This window comes from Carcharhinus amblyrhynchos, chromosome 16 (genome assembly GCF_965287045.1).
Source record: "Carcharhinus amblyrhynchos chromosome 16, sCarAmb.v2.hapA, whole genome shotgun sequence".
NCBI classification, from domain to species: domain Eukaryota; kingdom Metazoa; phylum Chordata; class Chondrichthyes; order Carcharhiniformes; family Carcharhinidae; genus Carcharhinus; species Carcharhinus amblyrhynchos.
Window position 1 is genome coordinate 27369043 of NC_137339.1, and position 22739 is coordinate 27391781.

At 40.9% G+C, this 22739-nt stretch overlaps 1 protein-coding gene across 1 annotated transcript in view; it reads left to right on the forward strand.

Moving 5' to 3' along the window:
- The window catches only part of LOC145353921 (collagen alpha-1(XIV) chain-like), a 141597-nt gene that overhangs the window by 36168 nt on the left and 82690 nt on the right, over positions 1–22739 (forward strand). The window contains exons 10-19 of the mRNA XM_080204918.1: positions 251–412; positions 2634–2797; positions 4143–4272; positions 6122–6267; positions 9776–9905; positions 11000–11139; positions 14903–15032; positions 15143–15282; positions 17087–17219; positions 21173–21315. Coding sequence (XP_080061044.1) covers positions 251–412; positions 2634–2797; positions 4143–4272; positions 6122–6267; positions 9776–9905; positions 11000–11139; positions 14903–15032; positions 15143–15282; positions 17087–17219; positions 21173–21315 — 1418 coding nt within the window. The remainder of the gene's footprint in view (positions 1–250; positions 413–2633; positions 2798–4142; positions 4273–6121; positions 6268–9775; positions 9906–10999; positions 11140–14902; positions 15033–15142; positions 15283–17086; positions 17220–21172; positions 21316–22739) is intronic.

Below are 22739 nucleotides of genomic sequence, written 5' to 3' on the forward strand. Positions count from 1 at the left end.
CCGATTGCCTTTTGGCACTGCTTCAAGACCTGAGGAAGCCTGAGGTTTCCTCCCTTCCTGGTCCTGGTGGAAGAAATCAGGGAAAGACAGCAGATAACATTCCCTTTCACATACAAGTTGAACAGTGGATGTGGAAGGATCTTATGAGGGTGAGTGTCGGTGTCACCTACCCTGGATTTTGAAACAATGTCCAATGAGCCACAAGACACTGTCTCCTTTGGCTGAAAATGGTGTTTTGTTTTTGTTCTAGGTGTAAAGAACGCTGATGAAGCTGAACTGAAACAAATTGCATCCGATCCACTTGAACTCCATGTGCACAACGTACTTGAGTTTAGTCATCTTGACTCACTTAGTGACAGACTTACAAAGATCCTTTGTGGACAGATCAGAGCCAAAGCAACCAAAGTGAAAAGTAATAATTTAAATTCATTGCATTTCTTAAAAAATGCAACTTATTTCCTTTGCTGCACAAATCTGTTGTCAATGAAATGTCTTCTGTTACACTCTGTGATTGGATTGAGTGCAGGAACCTTACTCTGACCTCCTCATTAGTCAAATCTTGATCTTAAACCCAGTGCAGCTGCCTCATTTACATCGGAAACTCTCAATGGGGCCTTTCAAATATCATTGCACTTTTATCTTGGACATGTCAAAGGAAGTGATAACTTAATTAGAAAACATGGGTTACAAATGACTAAGTGACATAACTTTTCAGTAAAGTTCTATGTCATTCCATAGTGGTGTAGTGTATATGGTTTAGTGAATAATAAGAGCTACTTGGATTGTTATTCAGCAACAAATTCATTAATCACCCTAAATCTGACCCTCTCTCCTGCTCTCACTGTAGTAGAGATGTGTCCTCCATTACCCAATGAAATCTGGGACCCATGAATAATTTCTTAGGGTGTATTTTGGATCGAATGGGGTTCTGCTCTTTTTCAAATTACATCACAAACCCCAATACTTTCAACGGCCCATTCCTTATGCATGTGAAAATTTCACATTTTGCGCTGCTGGATAAGGCATTTTTTTTTCAGTTATGCCTTTGGCAATTATGGATGCTGGGGCGCGATCCTCCTGGCCACACTCCCGCTGCAGCGAGGTCAGAGAATTTGGCACCCAGCCAAATCTCCGTTCACTGCCGCGCGATGGGAAAATCCCACTGGCGAGAACGGCTGCAACACTGTGGTGCAGGAGTGCCATGATACCAATGTTGCTAGGGATGGGGATGTGAGTATTTGAAAGATTCTTGAGTGATTTTGCTATTCAATCAATATTGAACATCAATTCAACATTATTGAACCTGGCAAAAGTTAACAGAGTGGATTTTTAAAGATTTGAATTATGAGTTAGAAAGCCAACATTGAAAGTTCCCAATTGTAATGGTAATTTGGTTCAGTAGTCCAATCTGAATTGTATACAAAATGGCACCAGCTATTTTCGGGTCAATTAATTAATACGAGTTTGGTTGAAGCATTGTTTTAGTGCTCACTTGTCAACATTCAAAACTAGGCCTTTTTGAAAACCACACACCACTAAACAAAATAAAATTGATTATTACAGGTAACGCAGTTGAGTTTTTCATGGGGCTATAAAGAGTCTAATTAGATCTGTGATGTCAGTGTTTTCAAGAAGAGCCTAGATGTATCCCTTAGGGCTAAAGGGACCAAGGGAAATGGTGGAAAGGCAGGATCATTGAATTTGATGATCAGCCATGACCAAAATGAATGGTTAAACAGGCTCAAAGGGCCAAATGGCCCACACCTGCTTCTATTTTCTATGTTTCTATGTATCATGCAAGTCATGATACATCTCATGAGATCTCATGAGGTAACCAGTAGAAGCATATCACAAACTTATTTCTTTAATAAGATTTTAGACACTTATTTCTTTAATGAGATTTTGGGCAGAATTTTATGGCCGTGCTCATTTTGGAACCTAAAATCCCACCCAAGGTCAACCTTCCCATGCTCTGCCCCTCACCTGCTCAGATTCCTGTAGTGGGCGGGCCGGTAAAATTCCGGCCTTTATGTTCCTAGCTATTAGTATGGAAGATGTCAGCAGTGCAGAACATCTACTTTTCATCCACAAGTTTAGAAATTATTGTTGCTAATGTTAGTGAATGAAAACTTATTGCATTGGTACACCACTTCTCTGTCAAAAACTTACAACAAGGTAGCCTCGAAGCTATCCAAAGGCACAACATTTTGGTGGGGAAAATGCATATCTCTACAATTGGTAAATGTATTCACTAGCCTTGTGAGTGAAGACATTTACTTGAAGCCTTTCATCCGGAGTGCAGAGGCAACAGCTCCCTCCTGACTCAACCAGGTTCTCCACAATTGACAGTGGTTAGGAACCTTCAAGTCGTGAAAGGGAAAGTTGAATTGAAGTTGGGTGTGTGTGTATGATTTAATGTGGTATGAGGCCCCATCGTCTCAGCCTGAGGTCTGATAATCCTGAGGTTAAACCATCATCAGTCAGCTCTCCCTCTCAAAGTCACTGGGACTATGGCAACTTTATCTTTACATCGAATGTGTTATAGCCTCAAGCAGCAAAGCAAGCAGGGAGAAAATAAAACTATGCTTTGAAATGATTTTCTTTTCCTGATGTTTCTCATTTTCAACTCTCAGGTGAACGTGACAGACCCGGCATGGTTTTATATCCAACCCCAACGAACCTGGTCATATCTGATGTCACAGCCAGAAGTTTCAAAGTCAGCTGGATGCACGGCCCAAAAAAAGCCCAAAAATACCGTGTTGTATATTATCCAACTAAAGGGGAAAAACCAGAAGAGGTATCAAGTCAAATACTATCTTACTGAGAATAGAATGCAAACTGCAGAGCTCAGTAGGCTAATGGGTAGAGGAGGTTGGATTACAGAAGGGTACTGCAAGAAGCATGTTTACAGAAGTCAACGGCATGGCATAGGGATTATGCCCTGATGTTACCGAGATGAAAGTGGCTTTAACCTGGTGTTGTGAGACTTCTTACTGGTTTTCATGACAGAGTAATGGGTGGTTTGGGGGGGATGGGGGGAATGGGGATAGTAGGGGTAGATAAATAGGATGTCAAAGTGGGAAATAATCGTAGCTTCAATCTGAAGACAGTGGGACAGGAGGGGAAGATGCAGACAGCAGGGTGGATATGCAATTTATAGTGGGGACAAATGGTTGGATTTTCCCAGTGTTCAGCTTGAAAAATACTGGACATTAAAGAAGCAATAAGTGGATTGTGTTGGGATAATACAGCCAAATGCCATCATCGCACTGGTGCAATTTGACCCTGTATCTTGGATGATGTTGTCAACAGAGGTAGCATGTGAAAAGCAGTAAGGGCCCAGAATGAATCCTTGACAGACTTCTGTGACAATGGTAAGGGATGGGAAGGGAGAGCATTGCTGGATTAGCTCAGCTCCAATTAGATAGGCAGGAATGGAAACAAACAAGGGTAACCACAACTGAGGAGAGGTGTTGAAGGAGTTTGGCATGCTGAAGGGCTGCTGAGTAGACAAGAATCAATAATGTACCATGCCCACTGCAACAGAGAACAATGTTTGTGAAAAGGTTGAGGGATAGTTTGGTGCTGTGGGAGGAATAGAATTATGAAATGATATATGGTTTAATTGGAATAAATCAAAACCACTTTTTGAACTGAAAAAGCTAGAATTTAATTACATAAGTAAAGTAACAAAATGGGGATCGTTGCTTTAAAAAAAAATTGAGACATTCTGTAGAAGTTGGGAAGAATATCCAGATACAACTATTCCTTCATTCCATAGATATGTTACAATTTACAGCACACTCCCCACAAGAATATTCATAAGTTGAGGAGGTTGGGTTGGGTTTGACTCAACCAAGTATAGGAGGGTTAGGCGCTAGTGGGTTTGGGAGGGTGCAGAGCCAATTGTGGGGCTAATAAAAGTGGGTATGTGGCAACCCAAGGGTGGAAAAAGGAGCAAAGGATTATGGGCCAAGAACAGAGGCTGAATAGGGAAATAGGGAACTACCTCAGTAGCCAAATCATTATCCAGTGGTCTTTCTTGTGGCACCAGATGGAATGTTACACTCATGTAGATTACAGATAGCAGCTGTATAATTATTAATAGACTTTTTAACTTTGACTTGTGATTTATTTTTCAGGTGATTGTGGATGGAACCATTTCATCTGTAGTTCTAAAGAATTTACACTCACTCACTGAATACCAAATAGCAGTATTTCCTATCTATGAAGGTTTTGCTGGTGAAGGTCTCCGGGGCATAGGAATTACATGTATGTTACAAAAGCATCTGGTATTAAAGAGCTCTATTGTGGGGTATTATTTAGATTATAATAAAGTGCCATATTTATAGGAGTTGTCCTACATTCTCACTATCCATTAATATGAGTGGAAAGTTTAAGTAAAAGCAAATATCCTTCATGTGATCTCAATATCCTTGAACCTTATTGATTTGAATGCACCCTTCATGTAAGAATCCTAGTTCTGAAAGTGCCCACGTTAAACTTTTGTTTATCTGAACGATACTCCTCCGTCTGTGGAAGCTTCCTGTTTCTCCTCAGGTATCCAGTTCCCTGGAAATCTACAACTTTTATCCTGTAAACCAGATCCTCAGATGTATGTAGAATTTTAGCTTCCATCTCTGTTACTTCATTTGATACAGACCGTATTTCAGAGGATGCACAAGTGTCATTGAGTTTTTCTCCCTATCTCTCTGGAATTACTTGGAAGAACTGTTGACTAATTTTGTTTATGCTAATGTAGATTAAAATGAACATTTTTACATACCCTTACTTAGCCCTTGAGCTGAGATCTATCACCCTTATGCAAAATACTTGATGGTACTTGTGGTCTAATCTGCATACCTCCCTGTCTTCTTTCTTGAAGATTGATCTTCCTGTAATAATTAGTGAGATTTTGTATGCAGCATTTCTTGCCACTTGTATTTTAATTTTCTCAGGATAGTCTTAAGTTTCTGGTAACATCTTTCCTCCAGTCTCTTAACATAGCAAATTGTCGCTGAAGTTTTGTGATTTGTATCTCAAGTGTTCTAAAGCATTCTCATGAATCCTATAACGTGGTGATGTCAGATACAAAGTGCTTGTTACTACTTGAGATGGCATGCTGTTTGTTAAGTCATGTCAATAATTGAACTAAACTCTACTGGATGGCTGTCTCCAGAACTTAATTCCCAAAACCTATACTAACAATAACAGATTAGAAACAGTTAAAGCATTAATGTTATGGAGTTCCCTAACTGTCACAATCCTCTTAACACTAAAATGGATTAGTTGTTTCATTGAACTTTCAGTGTGTTTGAATGTGATGCACGCTTTTATATCCTACCAATAGTGCCTTAGTTCACTTACTTTAACCTCCAATCAGCTAATAGTCCCTTTGTAGCAAGACTCCAAATGAGTGGTTAGCATTGCTGCCTCACAGCACCAGGTCACTGTCTGTGCAGAGTCTGCACATTCTCCCTGTGCCTGCGTGGGTTCCTCCAGGTGCTCCAGTTTCCTCTGAAGGATGAGCTGGTTAGGCGCATTGGCTACTCTAAATTCTCCCTCAGTGAACCCGAACAGGCATCAAACTGTGGTGACTAGGGGATTTTCACAACAACTTCATTGCAGTGTTAATGTAAGCCTACATGTGGCACCAATACAATAATTAAAATTTTTTTAAAAATTATATCGCTTATGGCTAATGTATGTATAAATATGTCAAACCTTTGCATTACTGCCCAGCACTGTTAACTCTCTTTATCACAATTAGGAGCACATATTATAAGTAACAGGTAATTTAGTTTTTAAACAAATCTTTCAAATCTCCCATGTATGGGAAAGCCTCTCCTGATATGATGTACTGTTTAAGGAATATAAGCCTGGAAATTACTGCTGCTGACTTGAAAAAAACACTGCAATTTGATCTAGCAATTTATATTCATATTGTTTTATTAGAGGCATTAGCTTATTTAAAATAAATGGGCCAGCTCCCACAGTTAATAGCAGGTAAAAGAATGTCATATAAATGCATTACGTTTTTACTGTTGCTTTGAAGAGTCATTTTCAGGTTTTAAAGATATCCTAGCTGGTTTTAATTTTTTTTTTAAATACTTCACTTTAGCATCTTTTCCATCATTGAATAATCTCACAATCTATGATGTGACACACAACAGCATGAGAATTAAATGGCAACCTCAGGAAGGAGCGACTCAGTATATGATCCTGTATGAGCAAGTTTCTAGTGATGGAACAGATGAAGGAAAAGAGGTAATATGTGTTACGGCAACAGATTTCCTGTAGTTTTTTTTAAGTATTTTTATTAGGTCATCTCACTGCTTAATGAAAATGTTCATTAAAATTGGATTTGATCTAATACTGAAGCTACAAGGCTTCATTCAAGATTGCAGTAGGTCACAGACTAAAAGTATATACATTTAGACTAGAGATTTCAACTAGTGATTTCCTGCAGGGTGGATTCTTGAGCTTATTTGCTTATGGAGTGGAAGTGAACTTCTCGTACTGAGGTAGATGGTAGAATCTTAGGCAAGTCAACTGCATTGTTTTTACACATCTCCTTGTCAATGTAAGATAAAGTACTCCCTACATTAGTTCAACCTTAACAAGAACAAAGAAGGACGTGTGGCTTTAGAGGGAGTACGGAAAAGATTTACCATGACGTTGCCTGGTATGGAGGGTATGAGCTACGAGGAGGGATTGAATAAATTGGGAGTGTTTTCTCTGGAAAGACGGAGACTGAGGAGCAACCTGATCGAAGTTTATTAAATTATAAATGGCATGGATAAGGTGAACAGTTGGAAGTTTTTTCCTCGGGCAGAAATGACAGTCACAAGGGGGCACACATTCAAGGTAAGGGGGGAAAGTAGAGATGTGCAGGGGAAGTTTTTGACACGGAAGATGGTGGGAGCCTGGAATGCACTGCCAAGTGAGGTGGTTGAGGCAGATACGTTAGTGACATTTAAGACTTACTTGGATAGGCATATGGAAAGGTGGGTATAGAAGGATACAGGTGGTTGGGCTAGGTGGGACAACGTGATTGGCACAGGCTTGGTGGGCTGAAGGGTTTGTTCCTGTGCTGTACTGTTCTTTGTTCTCTTTGTTCTTTATATAGTGCCTTTAATGTAGAAAAATGTCTGAAGGCGCTTCACTGAAGCAATTACATCAATCCCAGCTAGTCTGTATTTGGTGGTGCTGGTTGAAGGAGGAATGTTCACCACAGGGTAAAGAGAACCTTGTCTTCTTTGAATAGTGATCCATCAATGTCACACTGGTGTATCCTAGTAATATTGTTGGAACATGGAAAGACAGGAACAGGATTAGAGTACACAATCCCTTAAGTTTATACTGCTTTTCAACTAAATTATGCTAATCAACACTTCAATTCTGTTTAGTTTTCTTTACGCTATGTCCCTTGGTAGCTTTACCCGACAAAGATTTATCAGCGTCAGTGTTAAACATTCAGTTGAGCCAGTACCAAGGAAGAGAGACTTTCACTACTCTTCATGTGAAAAAACATTGCCTCTTTGTCCTGCACTAGAGGAAGTATTCTACACATTTTATTGAATCATCGATTAGATCACCCTTCCATCTTTTAAACTCAGGAATACAAATCCAGTTTATGCAACCTTGCCTCATACGCACACCCTTTAAGCTCATAATCTGCATCTGATGGAATTACAGGATAACAACTCAAAAAACAACTTTCCCCCTCAGGGTGTTTTGGGGTGTTTGGCTTTAAGACTGCACAGGGTTAGGAAGAAACAGAGGAGTCCTATTTTAGGGGGGCTGCTCCCCATTCTGCAAAGGGTAGCCCTTGATGATTGAACCATGTCCCCTCCTTTCCTTCCTGTCCTTTGAAGAGTAGAGTTTAAATATCAGGCTGTCTGCTTCCACCTGGCTGCCGACACCAAAGGTTTTATGATGCTGGCAGTGTATTATTAGGGTTCATTAGCTTGGCAACAAGCTTTATTGGTCCTTGACTACCGATAAGAATATGGCAGACAGCTGCCAATTTTGATCCCCACTCCTCACCTTATTATGGAGGTGAATTCAGTGGTGGGTGGGAATGTGGTAACGTGGGACCCACCCTATTTTTACATGCCTAACCATCCTAAAAGAAGGGCATATTTGTACACTCTGGGCACCACACTTATGGAATGATATGAAGGCTTTAGAGACGGGACAGACTAGCTTTAAGAGACAGTTTCCAAGTTTGAGGGGCTTCAGCAACATGGATACGGGGAGCAGCTGGGACTTTTCTCTTTAAAGAGGCTAATTGGGGATTGGATAGATGTATTCAAAAGCTTGAGGTATGTGGACAGTTTAGGCAGGGAGAAACTGGTCCCATTGGCAGAAGGGTCAAGAAACAGAGGCCACCCATTTAAAGTGAATGGCAAAGAAACCAAAGGCAAAAGAAGGAAAGTTTCCTTCATGCAGCTTATGGTAGAATTTGAAATGCCTGAGATTGTGGTAGAGGCTCAGCCAATTGTGGCTTCCTAAAGAGAAAACATTTTCAGGGCTTCAGGAAAGTGGGTATGGATTGAGCAGAGTTGCTCGTGTGGAGAGCTGGCACTGAACAAAGGCTGGAATTTTCTGGCTATTCCAGCTGGCGGGATCTTTCAGTCCCACCAACAGCGAACCCCCTGCCATGGATTCCCTAGCAGTGGAGGACGGGGTGCATACAGCGGGGAAAGTTGTGGGGGAGGCCGCGAAAAGAAAATCCTGCCCAAAGAACTAAATGGCCTCATTCTGTGCTGCTCCCTTGCATGGAAAAAGGTTGAGGCCCTCATCCAGATCTCTGGGGAACACCAGTTATCATATCCTGATGTTTCTTCTATCCCTATTCTCAGCATCCTGGCATCCTACTCAATGTTCATTCCATATCATTGTAAGCCTGTGGCTGTAATTTTAATGGCCTGCCCGCCACGGAATTGGAGTGGACAAAGAGCAGAGCATGGGAAGGTCTGTTGACCTTGGGCTGGATTTTACAGTTTTGAGATGAGTGACGCCATTAAGTCCTGCTCTATTTGTTCAAATCCTGGAGAGAACTCAAAGTTGGTTCTCTCACTGAGATAGCACATAATCTTTGTTGGCTTGGTCTATTTGTGGAAACCCATTGGAATAGTGTTTCTATATAAAAATGCAAGTAACATTTACTGTTATACCATGAATAGTGGACACAGGTCCACAACCTGTAACATTTTTATTCATTTATAGGACATGGGTGTCGCTGGCTGGCCAGTATTTATTGCCCATCCCTCGTTGCCCTTGGAGGGCTATTGCGAGTCAGCCACATTGCTATGGCTCTGGAGTCACATGTAGGCCCGAGCAGATAGAATGGCAGATTTCCTTCCCTAATAAACTAGATGGAATTCTCCTGACAATCAGCAATGGTCACTGGTAGATTCTTAATTCCAGATATATTTTATTGAATTCAGATTCCACCATCTGCCATGGCCAGATTCGAACCCAGGTCCCCAGAATATTAGCTGAGTTTCCGAATTAATAATCTAGCGATAATACCACTAGGCTATTGCCTCCCGCTGTGGGCTTCACTTATCGTTATTGGTCACCTTCAACTTTAAGTGAATGCAGCTTCAGATACATGACAGAAATATTATGAATTCTTTTCAAAGTTCAAAAATTGTAATTTGCCTGGGACTGTGGGAGAAATATTTATTTTTACTCTTTAGTGATAATTACTATTAATTACTATTGTTTTCAAGACATTTAAACTAGAACATTCTTGTTATAACAGGTGAGGGTTGATGCTCAGTATACAGATATCGAAATAGAAGGTCTTCCTGCAAATGCAGAGTATGTTATAACAGCTTATGCTTTATATGGGGAGGAAACAAGTGAACCAGTAACTGCACAGCAAGCAACACGTGAGTCAAATCAAGCCTGTTTTTCAGTAGTTTGTAAATTGTGTGATTGGTTTGCATCATTTGGCATAACTTTCTACACTGTTCTGCTGTTTTACTATATTTTCTCCCTGTTTCTTGATGATTTAAGAACATAAGAACATAAGAAATAGGAGCAGGAGTAGGCCATCTAGCCCTTCGAGTCCTCAATCACATTTTGAGAGGGTAGCTGGACCCTCTCCATGAATCCTATTTCAAGCATTCCGATAACTCTAGTCATAAGGCAATGATGTTGGGAGAAGTGAAATAGGAACATGGTTTGATCAGCATTAATTGTCCCTATCCTCACTCCCCAGATTTTTCTCCAGTCAACATCTCTCACAGATCACTTGGTTGAATTGGGAACACACCATGTGGGGACAATGTTGTTCATGCTTATGGTGGGACAAGACAGTGGGCAAATGTTTTGCTGGGTGTTCACATTATAAGGCACCGGCCTATCATTAAAAGGCTACGTTTGGCATCAATTAGTATAACCTAGCCTTTCAGTTTGTTATAGTTATGAGGTTTACAATGTTGTTATATTTTGGGGAGGCTGCAAGAAGGACAAGAAGGTGCCATTATTTTTTACCCTTATACAATGCTATGAAAAGTATACAGTGTTATCATGCATATATTTCATGATATAACAGTAAATGCTACTTGCATTTATATAGAACCATTTACATTGAGTAATATTTCAAAGTGGTTTACAGAGGCATAAGAAAAATGGATGCTGGGCCAAATAAAGTGAGATTAGACAGGATGACAAAGAGTTTGGTCAATGAAGTAGATTTTAAAGATCATTTTAAAGGAGAAGAGAGAAGCGAAGGGATGGAGTAAGGATGGGTTCCTGGAGCATGTGATTGAGTTTGCTGAAGGTACACATAAAACCAAGCTGGGAGGAGTGGAAGGTTAAGTCCTTCACAACCATTTACAAGCCAAGTATAAAACTGCTTGGAATTGTAAAGACTGCAAAGGAGCACTCATTTCAGGATAGCTCATTTTAGTGAGTACTCAATTAAAAAATGCCTATTCTATGTAGCTCGTTTTTGAAATACTTTTTTACTTATTTGTAGTTTCACTGAAACCTCCAGAAAATTTACATCTCACTGAAGTTCATCACAGTAGCGTTAAAGTAAACTGGGAGATAGCTTCAAAGAAAGTGAAAGGTCATCGCATCATTTATGTGACTGCCAATGGGAATGATCCCAAACAGGTACAATTCATGTTGGGGCTACTCATGAATATGTTGCTAATGCTGGTGACTTGTACAAACGTCAGGCACCTAGAATTCACTAACGGAGACCTGAATTACATATTAATCACATGAATAAAGAATATCTGGGGCGCTGCATGTCTGATCTGATAATGGCGGACCGTTGACTCTCAAGAGGAAACCCATGGGAGGCCTAGCCAATGTTAACAGCATGGGGCTTATTAGTTTTTGGCTGGTCATCCGCTAGATCAAAGTGGGGGCAACCAGCTGGCTGACTGGCAGCAGGTGTACTGTGTGTGGCCTTTGGGTGGTATACTGGCACACAGGTATTGACATGAGAGGTGGAGGGGTGCATGGAGGTGGATAGTGGTGAGGAGAACTGACTGGGGTATTTGTGGATTGGCAAGGTTTCTGCTTGGAAAAGGGGGTAAAAAGTCTGACAACACCAGGTTTTAGTCCAACCTATTTATTTGATAATATACTCGCAAGCTTTCGGGTTAGCCCCTTCACCTGACGAAGGGGCTAACCCGAAAGCTTGCGAGTATATTATCAAATAAATAGGTTGGACTAAAACCTGGTGTTGTCAGACTTTTTACTGTGTTTACACCAGTCCAACGCCGGCATACCCACATCATGGAAAAGGGGGAGCAGAGGATCAGCTGTTCCTTGTGGCGCCTGGAAGAATACACATTAGCTCCCATCTTAGTCAGTTAGGCACCTCTCAAATGCCAACAAAAACACCAGTGTTAATGTTGCCACAATGTGGAAATGGAACAGAGAATACAGTCACCTGATTTTAACCTCTGTTTTTGTCCTGGTTTCTGCCAGGAGTTTAAATTCCATCTATTTGTTTATTATCTGGGTGGGTATTGCTTCAGAGATCCCCAGTTACTTGTGAAGTATGGCCAATTATTTAAGGTTAATAATTTTATGTACATTTGTTACAGGGGCATTTTCTGAATTGAAATTTTACTACAATTTGAAAGTTTTGTATCAATTCTGATGATTTAGTTTAAATCACACTTTGCTCTTGAGGATATTTTGCAGTTTGCATATTTCTATATTTAAACATTTTGAGCAAGTTGAGTGTTTGACAGCCCTGCAAAGGAGTTAGTATTCCAGTCGACTGAAGCATAAAGAAAAATGACACATCCAAGCTTGCGTCACTCACTTCTATTCACTTCCTCCAAAAGCTTGTATTAAACATACTGTCTGCCACTTCCTCAAGGCTACTTCAATCCATTCTCACTGAGTCCCAAGTGATCTTGAGACAAGATACATATAAACATCACTAAATGAGTGATTAGTTGACTATAAGTGCTTCAATTTGGCAGTAGTATCTTTTAAACATTCTGCAAATTTTCAGGGCTCTCAATCTGATGTTGAAGGCCATGTTTTTCTAATTGATTTTTGTGACTAAACTCTGTTCTGGATCTGCACAATGATGCAATATTGATTTTTTTGAAAAATGCTATCAGCGGTTGCATCTATGCAGCAGCATTAAAAAAACATTGGGAGGAATTCACCATGATTAGGGAATTTGTCAGGTAACTCTTATTCCTTCCTTCACCACTCCATCCCATTCCAACTGTAGATGTGACTGCTGTATTGGTGATCGGATGATGTGGAGATGTTGGCGTTGGACTGGGGTAAACACAGTAAGAAGTCTCACAACACCAGGTTAAAGTCCAACAGGTTTATTTGAAAGCACAAGCCACTAGCTTTCGGAGCGCTTGCTGCTCCTTCGTAAGGTGAGTGGGAGTTCTGTTCACAAACAGGGCATATAAAGACACAAACTCAAAATACAGAGTAATGATTGGAATGCGAGTCCTTACAGCTAATCAAGTCTTAAAGGTACAGACAGTGTGAGTGGAGGAAGCGTTAAGCACAGGTTGAAGAGATGTGTATTGTCTCCAGACAGGACAGTTAGTGAGATTTTGCAAGTCCAGGCAAGTCGTGGGAGTTACAGATAGCTTGATGTGGACCCAAGATCCTGGTTGAGGCCGTTCTCATGTGTGCGGAACTTGGCTATCAGTCTCTGCTTAGCGACTCTGTGCTATTGTGTGTCGTGAAGGTCACCTTGGGCAACGCTTATCCGAAGATCAGAGGCTGAATGTTGCTGAAGTGTTCCCCAACAGGAAGAGAGCACTCTTGCCTGGTGGTTGTCGAGTGGTGTTCATTCATCCGTTGTCGAACCTAATGTACCATGCCTTGGAACATTCTTTCCTGCAGTGTATCAGGTAGACAATGTTGGCTGAGTTGCAAGAGCATGTACCATGTACCTGGTGGATGGTGTACTCACGTGAGATTTCACTGTTCTCTCCCTGTTGGGGAACACAGCAATCATAGGCATTCGGCCTCTGATCTTTGGGTAAGCATTCTCCAAGGCGGCCTTCACAACACATGACAGCGCAGAGTCGCTAAGCAGAGACTGATAGCTAAGTTCCGCACATGTGAGAATGGCCTCAACCAGGATCTTGGGTCCATGTCACGCTATCTGTAATCCGCACAACTTGCCTGAGCTTGCAAAATCTCATTAACTGTCCTGTCTGGAGACAATACACATCTCTTTAACCTGTGCTTAACGCTCTCTCCACTCACATTGTCTTTACCTTTAAGACTTGATTAGCTGTAAGGACTCGCATTCCAATCATTATTCTGTAAATTGAGTTTGTGTCTCTATATGTACTGTTTGTGAACAGAACTCCCACTTAACTGCCCTGTTTGTGAACAGAACTCCCACTCAACTGCCCTGTTTGTGAACAGAACTCCCACCCACCTGGCCTGTTTGTGATCTGAAATTCCACTCACCTGTCAAAGGAGCAGTGCTCTGAAAGCTAGTGGTGTTTGCTACCAAATAAAACCTGTTGGACTTTAACCTGGTGTTGTTAGACTTCTTACTTGGTGATTAGAGCCATAGATATTGGGCAACCTCACTTACCTAGTCCAAATTCCCATCCTGCGTGTATATGATATGCATGGTATGTGATACCTCGCTCTTTCACTGTGAGGAAAACTCAATTCAGTCTTCATCTGATATCCACATGTACACCTTTTCATCAAGGGTTGCAGGATTTGTATCAGGAAAATGAAACTAGATAGGATTACTCTAATTTACTTCTTAAACAGTCATGCTGATCGCATGTACTTGAGGTGTTGGAACTGGAGTCTTCTTAGTCCTCTAATGGGTGGCACAGTAGTTAGCACTGCTGCTTCAGAGTGCCAAGGACCCGGGTTTGATTTGGGGGGGTGGGTGTCTGTCTATGTAGAGTTTGCATGTTCTCTCTCTGTCTGCATGGGTTTCCTCTGGGTGCTCCAGTTTTCTCCAACAGTCTAAAGATGTACAGGTGAGGTGGATTGGCCTTGCTGAATTGCCCCCTAGGGTGGGACATTCTGGTCGCGCTTGCCCCAAGTCTGGAAAGTCCTGACTGAGGTCAATGGATCTTTGCATGGTCTGCCCCAATGGATACGATTGCCGTGGCAGGCGGGATGGGACAAGTCTGTCCTTAGTGTCCAAAGATATGTAGGTTTGGAGGATTAGCATGGTAAGTACATGGGGTGGCAGGGATAGGGCAGTGATGGACTGGGGTAAGATGTCCTTTTGGAGAGTTGGTGCAGACTCGATGGTGTGAAAGACCTCCTTCTGCACTGCAGGGATTCTATGTTACAACGAATTAGCTAAAACGCTCACTGAACAATCTCAGTAAGCTTTAATGTGGAATCACCGTAGTCAGGTATTCACTTTGGCTGCTTTTAATTCCAGGTTGAAGTTGCTGGGGGCATTACAAGTGTCTTATTGAGAAACCTAACCTCGTTGACAAAATATGTGATCGCTGTACTTTCTGTTTATGACACTGGGATCTCTGTGCCTGTTACCATCACTGCTGAAACATGTATGTATTCCCATATCCAGCATTCATTGCTTTTAATTTCTTATGGTTGATTTTAAAAAGAACCAGTTCTATTTGAATTAAGGTAATATTCAAAGTGTTTTTATTCTTAGTCAAGGTTCCACCTCCGTCAGATCTGAAAGTTACTGAATTTTCAGGCACCAATTTAACAATTACATGGAAACATGCAGCCAGCGATGTCATTCTATATAAAATAAAATGGATTCCACTTAGCGGAGGAAAATTAAAAGAGGTCTGTGTTATACACTTCGTCAATTAATTCGTCTGACTGTTATTATAATCAGTAATATATAAAGGACTACATACGTTAAAGTAGTACAGCTTTGAATGTATTTAACTAATAGTCTACATGTTAACCAATGTAGGTTACAATGCCTCATTTACTTGGCCATTGCCAAGTAATCCCTCTTATGGATAGGTGAAGGTCCTTCCAATCAGGAACTTATTTCCTTAACATTTCCTTAAAAAACAAAAAAATCGATACTTATTTACAAGTCAGTAGGATCTCATCCCCCTTTTTACTTATGTCATTGGTAACAATATGAATCCCAATCTTTAGCAGCTCAAACCCTCCCCTCAGCGTGCTCTGCAGCCTCTCTGTGATATCTTGTATCCCAACACCAGTCGAGGCGGCATCCCATCCTGCCGTTGCAAAAATACCTGTCTTCTCCTCAGTAATGAATCCCCTCTTGCTATTGCTTTCCCAAACTTCCTCCTGTGCCCTTGTACAGCTGAGCACTCTGATGCCATAGGATTTGGATCTGCTGTACTCCTCCAGAGGAATCAGCACTCAGAAGTGAATGCTGATGGAGCCTGAGATGCACCTTGGGGACTGCTCCTCTATCTGCCTGGTGGTCACCCACTATGCCTAGACACTCTTAAGTTGCGGGTAGGCCACCTGCAGAAATGGGTTATCCATATAGCTCTCAACCTTGTGAATGCACCATTGTGGTTACAGCTGCTGCTTAAGCTTCTCCAACTGACCACACTGCCTCACACGTGAGTTTGCCCAGGATATTAGAGCATCTTGAAGTTTATACTTAATTTTCTTGCATGGAAAACAGTTTACCCATTTTAATAACCTAGAATATGCTGAGGGGTGGCACGGTGGCACAGTGGTTAGCACTGCTATCTCACAGCACCAGGGACCCGAGTTCGATTCCCAGTTTGGGTCATTATGTGGAGTCTACATGTTCTCTCCATGTCCGGGTGCTCCGGTTTCCTTCCACAGTCTAAAGACATGCTGGTTAGGTGTATTTGCCATGCTGAATTCTCCCTCAGTGTACCCAAACAGGCGCTGGAGTGTGGCAACTGGGGATTTTCACAGTGACTTCATTGCAGTGTTAATGTAAGCCTACTTGTGACACTAATAAATAAAAGTTTAAAAAGCTATACTTCCATAAAAATGTGTGAGCCCTAATTTGAAAGAGTTTGTCCAAGGTACAACTTGTGTTTTTGGCATTCATTGATTCTTCTGTCTCTATTTTGTTTCGTCAATATTTATCTATTCTATTTCCTTTCAACTTTTCTTTTCAGTTCCCCTTTTGTTTCTGTCATTTATTTTGCTTTGATTGAAGTTTTCTTTATTTCATTCAGTTCTGTGAGCTGGCTCCCAGAAACCAAATAAAAAGACCAGTTAGTGGGTCCTGAAAATAAATTATTCAGCACTTGTAGCATTGATTGATTAGCCAGTGTACATAAAGCTAAACAGCTGGATTTGTTGTTACAGTATCAGTTACAGCTAGCTAAAACATTCATCACTATTTTGAATAACTTAGGTAAATTTCTATCATTTCTGTGTTTAGGCACTAATCATTGTCTGTTTAGTATATTTTATTAAGCAACTAATTGTAAGTGTAACTCATGTGGATGGAAGAAATTACAACTGATGTAAGTGTGATATAACAATAGATAATATTGGAAACATATAGCATTAAGTAGAAGTTTTGAGGAGGGACCATGCTCAAAATGTTTGTGTCTTTCTCCTGTAGCTGACAAACGTGCTTTAAATATCTGTCTTGTTATTTTGCTTACAGCTGGATGTCAAAGGGAGCATGGACACAGCAGTGTTGCAGGGTCTAGACAAGGATATAGAATATCAGGTGTCACTGTCTGCACTCTATAATGATACAGCAAAAAGCAATGCCATTGTACTCCGCTATAATACATGTAAGTGGTTATCTTTAAAGACACTGAGCATCCTAACAAAGGCATTAACATTATTGCATCAATTGAAGTAAACGTTACTATCTGCGCTAAATCATTACCTTTGGGTCTTTTTTCAGTGCAGAAGGACCTGTTGCTGGGAGTTGGATCATTTCAGCTACATGCCATGAATGCAGAACAATTTCTTATGCAAACATTTCATTAATAATTAGCTTCACTTTTTCAACATTATAATAGTGCAAAAATACTTGGCACTTCCAATGGCATGAGGTTCCAAAAGGCACTATATAAAGCAAACACGGCTTTTTAGCCTGAATTTTCCCAGGCCCCCGAATTTGGCTTTGGGGATGAGGACATGAGCAAATTTGGAAAGCTGCGTATTCAGTTGGCTCCCCAATAGGTTCTTGCCTCCCAGCATCTTTCCCCTGAGATGGACTAGTGGCTTCAAGGCAACCTGCCCAGTAATAATGGGATCATACTTAAAATGGTAATGGGCCACTTATCTTCAATCACCAAGTCATAAAAGATTTCCCCAACAGATTTCTGGATGTGCCAGGAGTCCGAAAATGGATTAGAGGGTGTTGTGTAAGGGAAGATCCAACTGAAACTGGCTTGAGGATCTAAGTGTATTTGTCAAAGGAGACCTATCCTGAAGCAGTTAAATTGCCCTTGCAGCCACTGCATGGAGACTGTTGTCTCCACCACTACTTGCTCTGAGTGGCAGCAAAATGGCTGCCAATGTGCTAATGTAGCATACTGACACTCCCATTGATGGGCAGTCATCACCCACACCTCAATAGCAGCCAACAGCCGTACCAAAGGGGGCACCTGTTGGACTTTTTGATGCTGGGACCCAGCCGCCTGCCCTGATTGTTCAGGATTAATCATAGAAACATAGAAAATAGAAACAGGAGTAGGCCATTCAGCCTTTTGAGCCTACTCCACTATTCATTTAGATCATGGCTGATCATCAAAATCAATAACCTTAACCATGCTTTCCTCCATATTCCTTGATCTCTTTAACCTCAAGAGTTTTATCGAATTTCTTCTTGAAATCACAATGTTTTGATCTCAACTACTTTCTGAACACGACTTCTTAATTGGCTGCCTCTGGGCAGATTTTGCTGATGTGGCCACTATTGGGTTCCTGATCCCGAATTCATCCCTACACTGTGACCCCTGTACTGGAAAATACAGCCCTTTGTTTCTGAAACGAATTTAAAGATATCTTGATTGATGATCCAAACAGTAGCCTTGCTAATCACAATTTTCAAACTGGTATCTGCAAGTCAGTCATCAGAATTCTGTATTTTTTGACTTACTAATACATTGGTGTCAATTTTAACTCTGGGTGCATTTTGAGGGGTGGCAGGAGGTGGGTTAAGTGGAAAAAAAAACATTCTTGTATGCTTAAATATGCTAATAATCTCTCATGTGGAATCTTATCAGTTGGCTTTGAGAATTCCATTTAGACTATATCCCCCTTCACTCTAGGTGAAAATAAACATTGGGAAAGAGGAGGAAAATTTTCCTGATTTTTAAAAAGCAGGTGTTTAGTGTTAATAAGCTGTGTGGGTTTAGCTGACATACCTCCAGGAATGCTGCTGTCATACACCTGGAGGCCCCTAACCTGAGGCCATTGCGGAACTTGCTGCATTTTAGGTAAATGGGAGTTGTGTTTCTGAGAGCGCGAAGTTCAGATCGGGCATATTGGAGCTCTTCCCTGATGGATTCCTCAGTCATTTTGTTTTGGAAACTCTTCAATGGCATGTCAGACATCAATCTGGTTAATGAACAGTAAAACTACTTCTGGTTTGCCGAAAAACGACTGTCTTAATTGGAGATGTTATAATGACTCAAAAATAGAAAATGCTGGAAAATTTCAGCAGGTCTGACAGCATCTGTGGAGAGAATAGAGCCAATGTTTTGAGTCTAGATGACCCTCCATCTATATGACCCTTCAATATGTTGCTTTTATTCGCAGTATTTTACTTTTATCTTAATGTTATAATGGTTGTTGCTGTTGGATATGAAAAGAATTATAGTATAGCAGAAATGAAGTTGAAATTTGACTGGTTAATAGTAATGTGACCTTTGCATTGCCTCTGAAAATCCTGGTAGGGAGGTCCTGCAGAGAGCATTTAAGCCCCAAGTATTGATGATTATCTCCCCTGCTCCTCTAAATATCAAAACCAGACATTCAGTAGGAAATAGCTAATGTTAGTGCTAATAACTTATGCTAATTTGAATTTAATAAGAAATCTAACTTTTTGGTTCACTTCAGAGTAGATTTAAAATAATGCATAAAACTACAGATTGTGAATTTCTTCTGTTACTAAGTAATTTTGCTGTTTGTATATTATTGCTCACACAAGACAGAAAAATACAAGCTGGTAAAGCCATAGATATGGCATATATGGGATATGGATATAACATCAAAATTGCATGAGAGCTGATTGCAAAATAAGTGGGAAGACTGAGCAGCTAGGGAAGAAATTAAAAAGCAGAACCTCAAAGGTAATAATCTCTAGATTATTACCTTTGGTGCACCTCTATCAGATGCGCCCTTCAGGGGTACCCTCCCCTTAAGGCCTGCTGACCTCTGTGCCTCCCCAACCCCACCCTCTAGGCCTCTGGATAAAGAACCTGATCGTCTCCTTGTGACCTCCCAGGGCTTTCCCCAGCCTCTCCACTCTGGGACCTGTAATGACCTCAATGAGGCCCATGAGGTTGGCCTCTTGGAGTATGAGCTCCCTGATTGAAATCATAATTGCCTGCCCCATCTGAGAGCCTCATCTGTATATAATATGGGTTTGTCAGGTCCACTGACAATCTAGATTCTGACTTTGTACCTGAAGCACTCTTAGGGGTGGAGCTGAGTTTGTAAATAAAGAGAATGGGGTGAAGGGACACCGGTCTCTGCGGAGTTATTTCAGGACCCTGACAGTTACCTTGTCCTGCAGCTTTGTTAATTAGGCTCAGGCAGGTTGGTGCAGTTCCTCTTCTGTCCACTGCAGCACTGTTGCGACAGGGACTGGAGAGTACCAGTCAAACAGATTGGCTGGCAGCTCTCTAAGGCCAAACTCCCTTCAAGTAAGAGACAGAAGTCTTGCCTGCAGCCAATCAGTGTTCATTGGAGCATAAATTGGCAGCAGGGCAGGTGGAAGCAGTAGGGAAATGTTTATGTTCTTATGTTCTTATGTTCCCTGCTGACTCTTAAGATGTTGGGAGGTAAGCCCCTGACATCCAGAAAAATTAAGACCATATAAGACCATGAGGGGGCCTTGGCAGGAGATGCTGAGAAGGTATTTCCCCTTGTTGGAGAGACTAGAACCAGGGCAACACAGTTTAAAAATAAGGTGTTTCCCTTTTAGACAGAAATGAGGAGAATTTCTTTCCCACAAAGGGTCACTAGTCTGTGGAATGCCCTTCTCCAGAGAGCTCTGGAGGTTGAATCATTGAATATGTTTAAGGATGTGTTTGATAAGTTCTTATTTCTCAAAGGAATCAAAGATTTTTGGTTGGACAGAAATGGGGAATTGAAACCATCGTCAGATCAGCCACGATGTTATCAAATAGTGAAGCAGGATCGAGGGGATGAATGGCCTGCCTCTGTTCCTAATTTGTATGTTCATATGTGATGTAGGTGTGCATGGATTGTGATGAATGCCATCTGTGCGATATTGGCTATATCATACAACACTTCATCATATAATCTGTCAATATCTTGGGCATAGGTTAGAATATAAATGTAAATTTTAATTCGGAATAGCGTTTGTTGCAGATTGTTGCAGTAAATTGTTTTTTAGCCCACTTTTCTCAGTTGACAACTCTTTTAAGTGTGAAATCAGTTCAAAATTTAGGAAAAAAATGAAATGAAAAACATATACTGCAACTTTTGCCTTTGTTTTATGAATTGTTTTTAATTTACTGCTCCATACCACTTGTTGTGTTAGTTTCTAGAGATCCTCCGTCAAACCTTCTTATTGAAGCCAAGACGCCAACTAGTCTCCAAATCAGCTGGGATCATCCAAGTGCAAATGTACAGCATTATAAGATATCATATGTGACCATTAAGGATGGCCATGCTGGAGAGACAGTAAGTGATATTTGTTCTAAACATCATGATAGCATTTCTTTATCATAGAAATTCCCTCAGAACATTTCGGTTGAAGTTAATTTACATTTCAAAATTTGTTCTCCTGAGATCAAAAGCATTAAATTGAAAAATAAAGAATGATGGTACAGGATGTTCAAAATGTTTATCTATCAAAGGTAATACAGTAAATATTGCAATTGCTTCCTCCTCTTGACAGAATTATGAAGGTGAATCTCTTCAGGAACTGATAAACAAATCTTTAAATACATTTCTCTCGATATAATTTAATATATTTGAACATTAGAGGATTGTCATCTCAGGTCTCTGCTTAATCAGAAGTTGAGATTTTTTTATGACAGACCCTCTAAATCCTACGCAAATGCTTGTCTCATTTCCACCTCGATCTGCAGTCAACCAAGCACTCCCCTCTCTATTTCTCTTCCTATCTATTTCTCTTTCTATATTTTTAACCTCTCATTGTTTCTCACTTTCTATACTTTTCTATCCACCATTTCTCTTCTGTCTTGCTTTTCTTCTCTCCTCTTCTTTATCTTTTTCTCACTTTCCCTTCCCCCAAAAATATTTCCAACACAGTTTCTAACCCAGAAAAAAACCCTCTCAAATAGGATTTCCCCTTTCTCTTTTTCTTCCCCTCCAGTCTTCCTTTTGCTCCAAATGTCATAAGATGATTTCCTCCTCTGTTCCTCTTCCTACCTACCAGTCTTTCAGCACCTCCATTCCTCCTCAAAAGCATCTGTGTTTGTGTGTGAACTTTTCAGGTCTGTGACCTTTTGTATTTGTGTTTTTGTTATGTTTCTGTTTCTATGTCCCTTTCTAACTTCTGTTTTCCTGTTGCAGGAGAGGATGTTCTATATTCATTCCTAGGGCAGGATTTTCTGGCTGTGTTCACCCCAAGGCCAGAAATTCTTGCCTGAGGTCAACTGCCCTTTGCATGGCCTGTACCTGCCCACTATAATTCCCTTGATGAATAGAACAGGAAAATTCTGTCCCTAGTCTGCAGATGAATGCGTACATCTCTGACTAGAATCCACCCCACTGAGATGGGTAAAGGTCAGAAAGGTACTCTAATACTAGCCAAACTGGGATTGCATAACCATACTGGACAAGTAGGAATTAGATCAGAAGATATGAAACAAAGGGATCTAAATTGTACATCTTTGCACTTGTACTTCATGCACGAATGGGTCTGATTATGACAAATTTAGTGCTGCTGGATTAGTTCTGGGATTTTCAAAATAGTCTCCTGTGAGGAGCACAGCATTAATTATTTTCCAGACAGACCAAGCTGGAAGAGAGTGCAGGGAGCTTTGTGAGAGTTACAGCATTCACCCAGCCGTAAGGATCATCGACAACACAGAGATGTCTCTGCGTGCTCTCACTGATGACCAGGCCCCCTATTACAA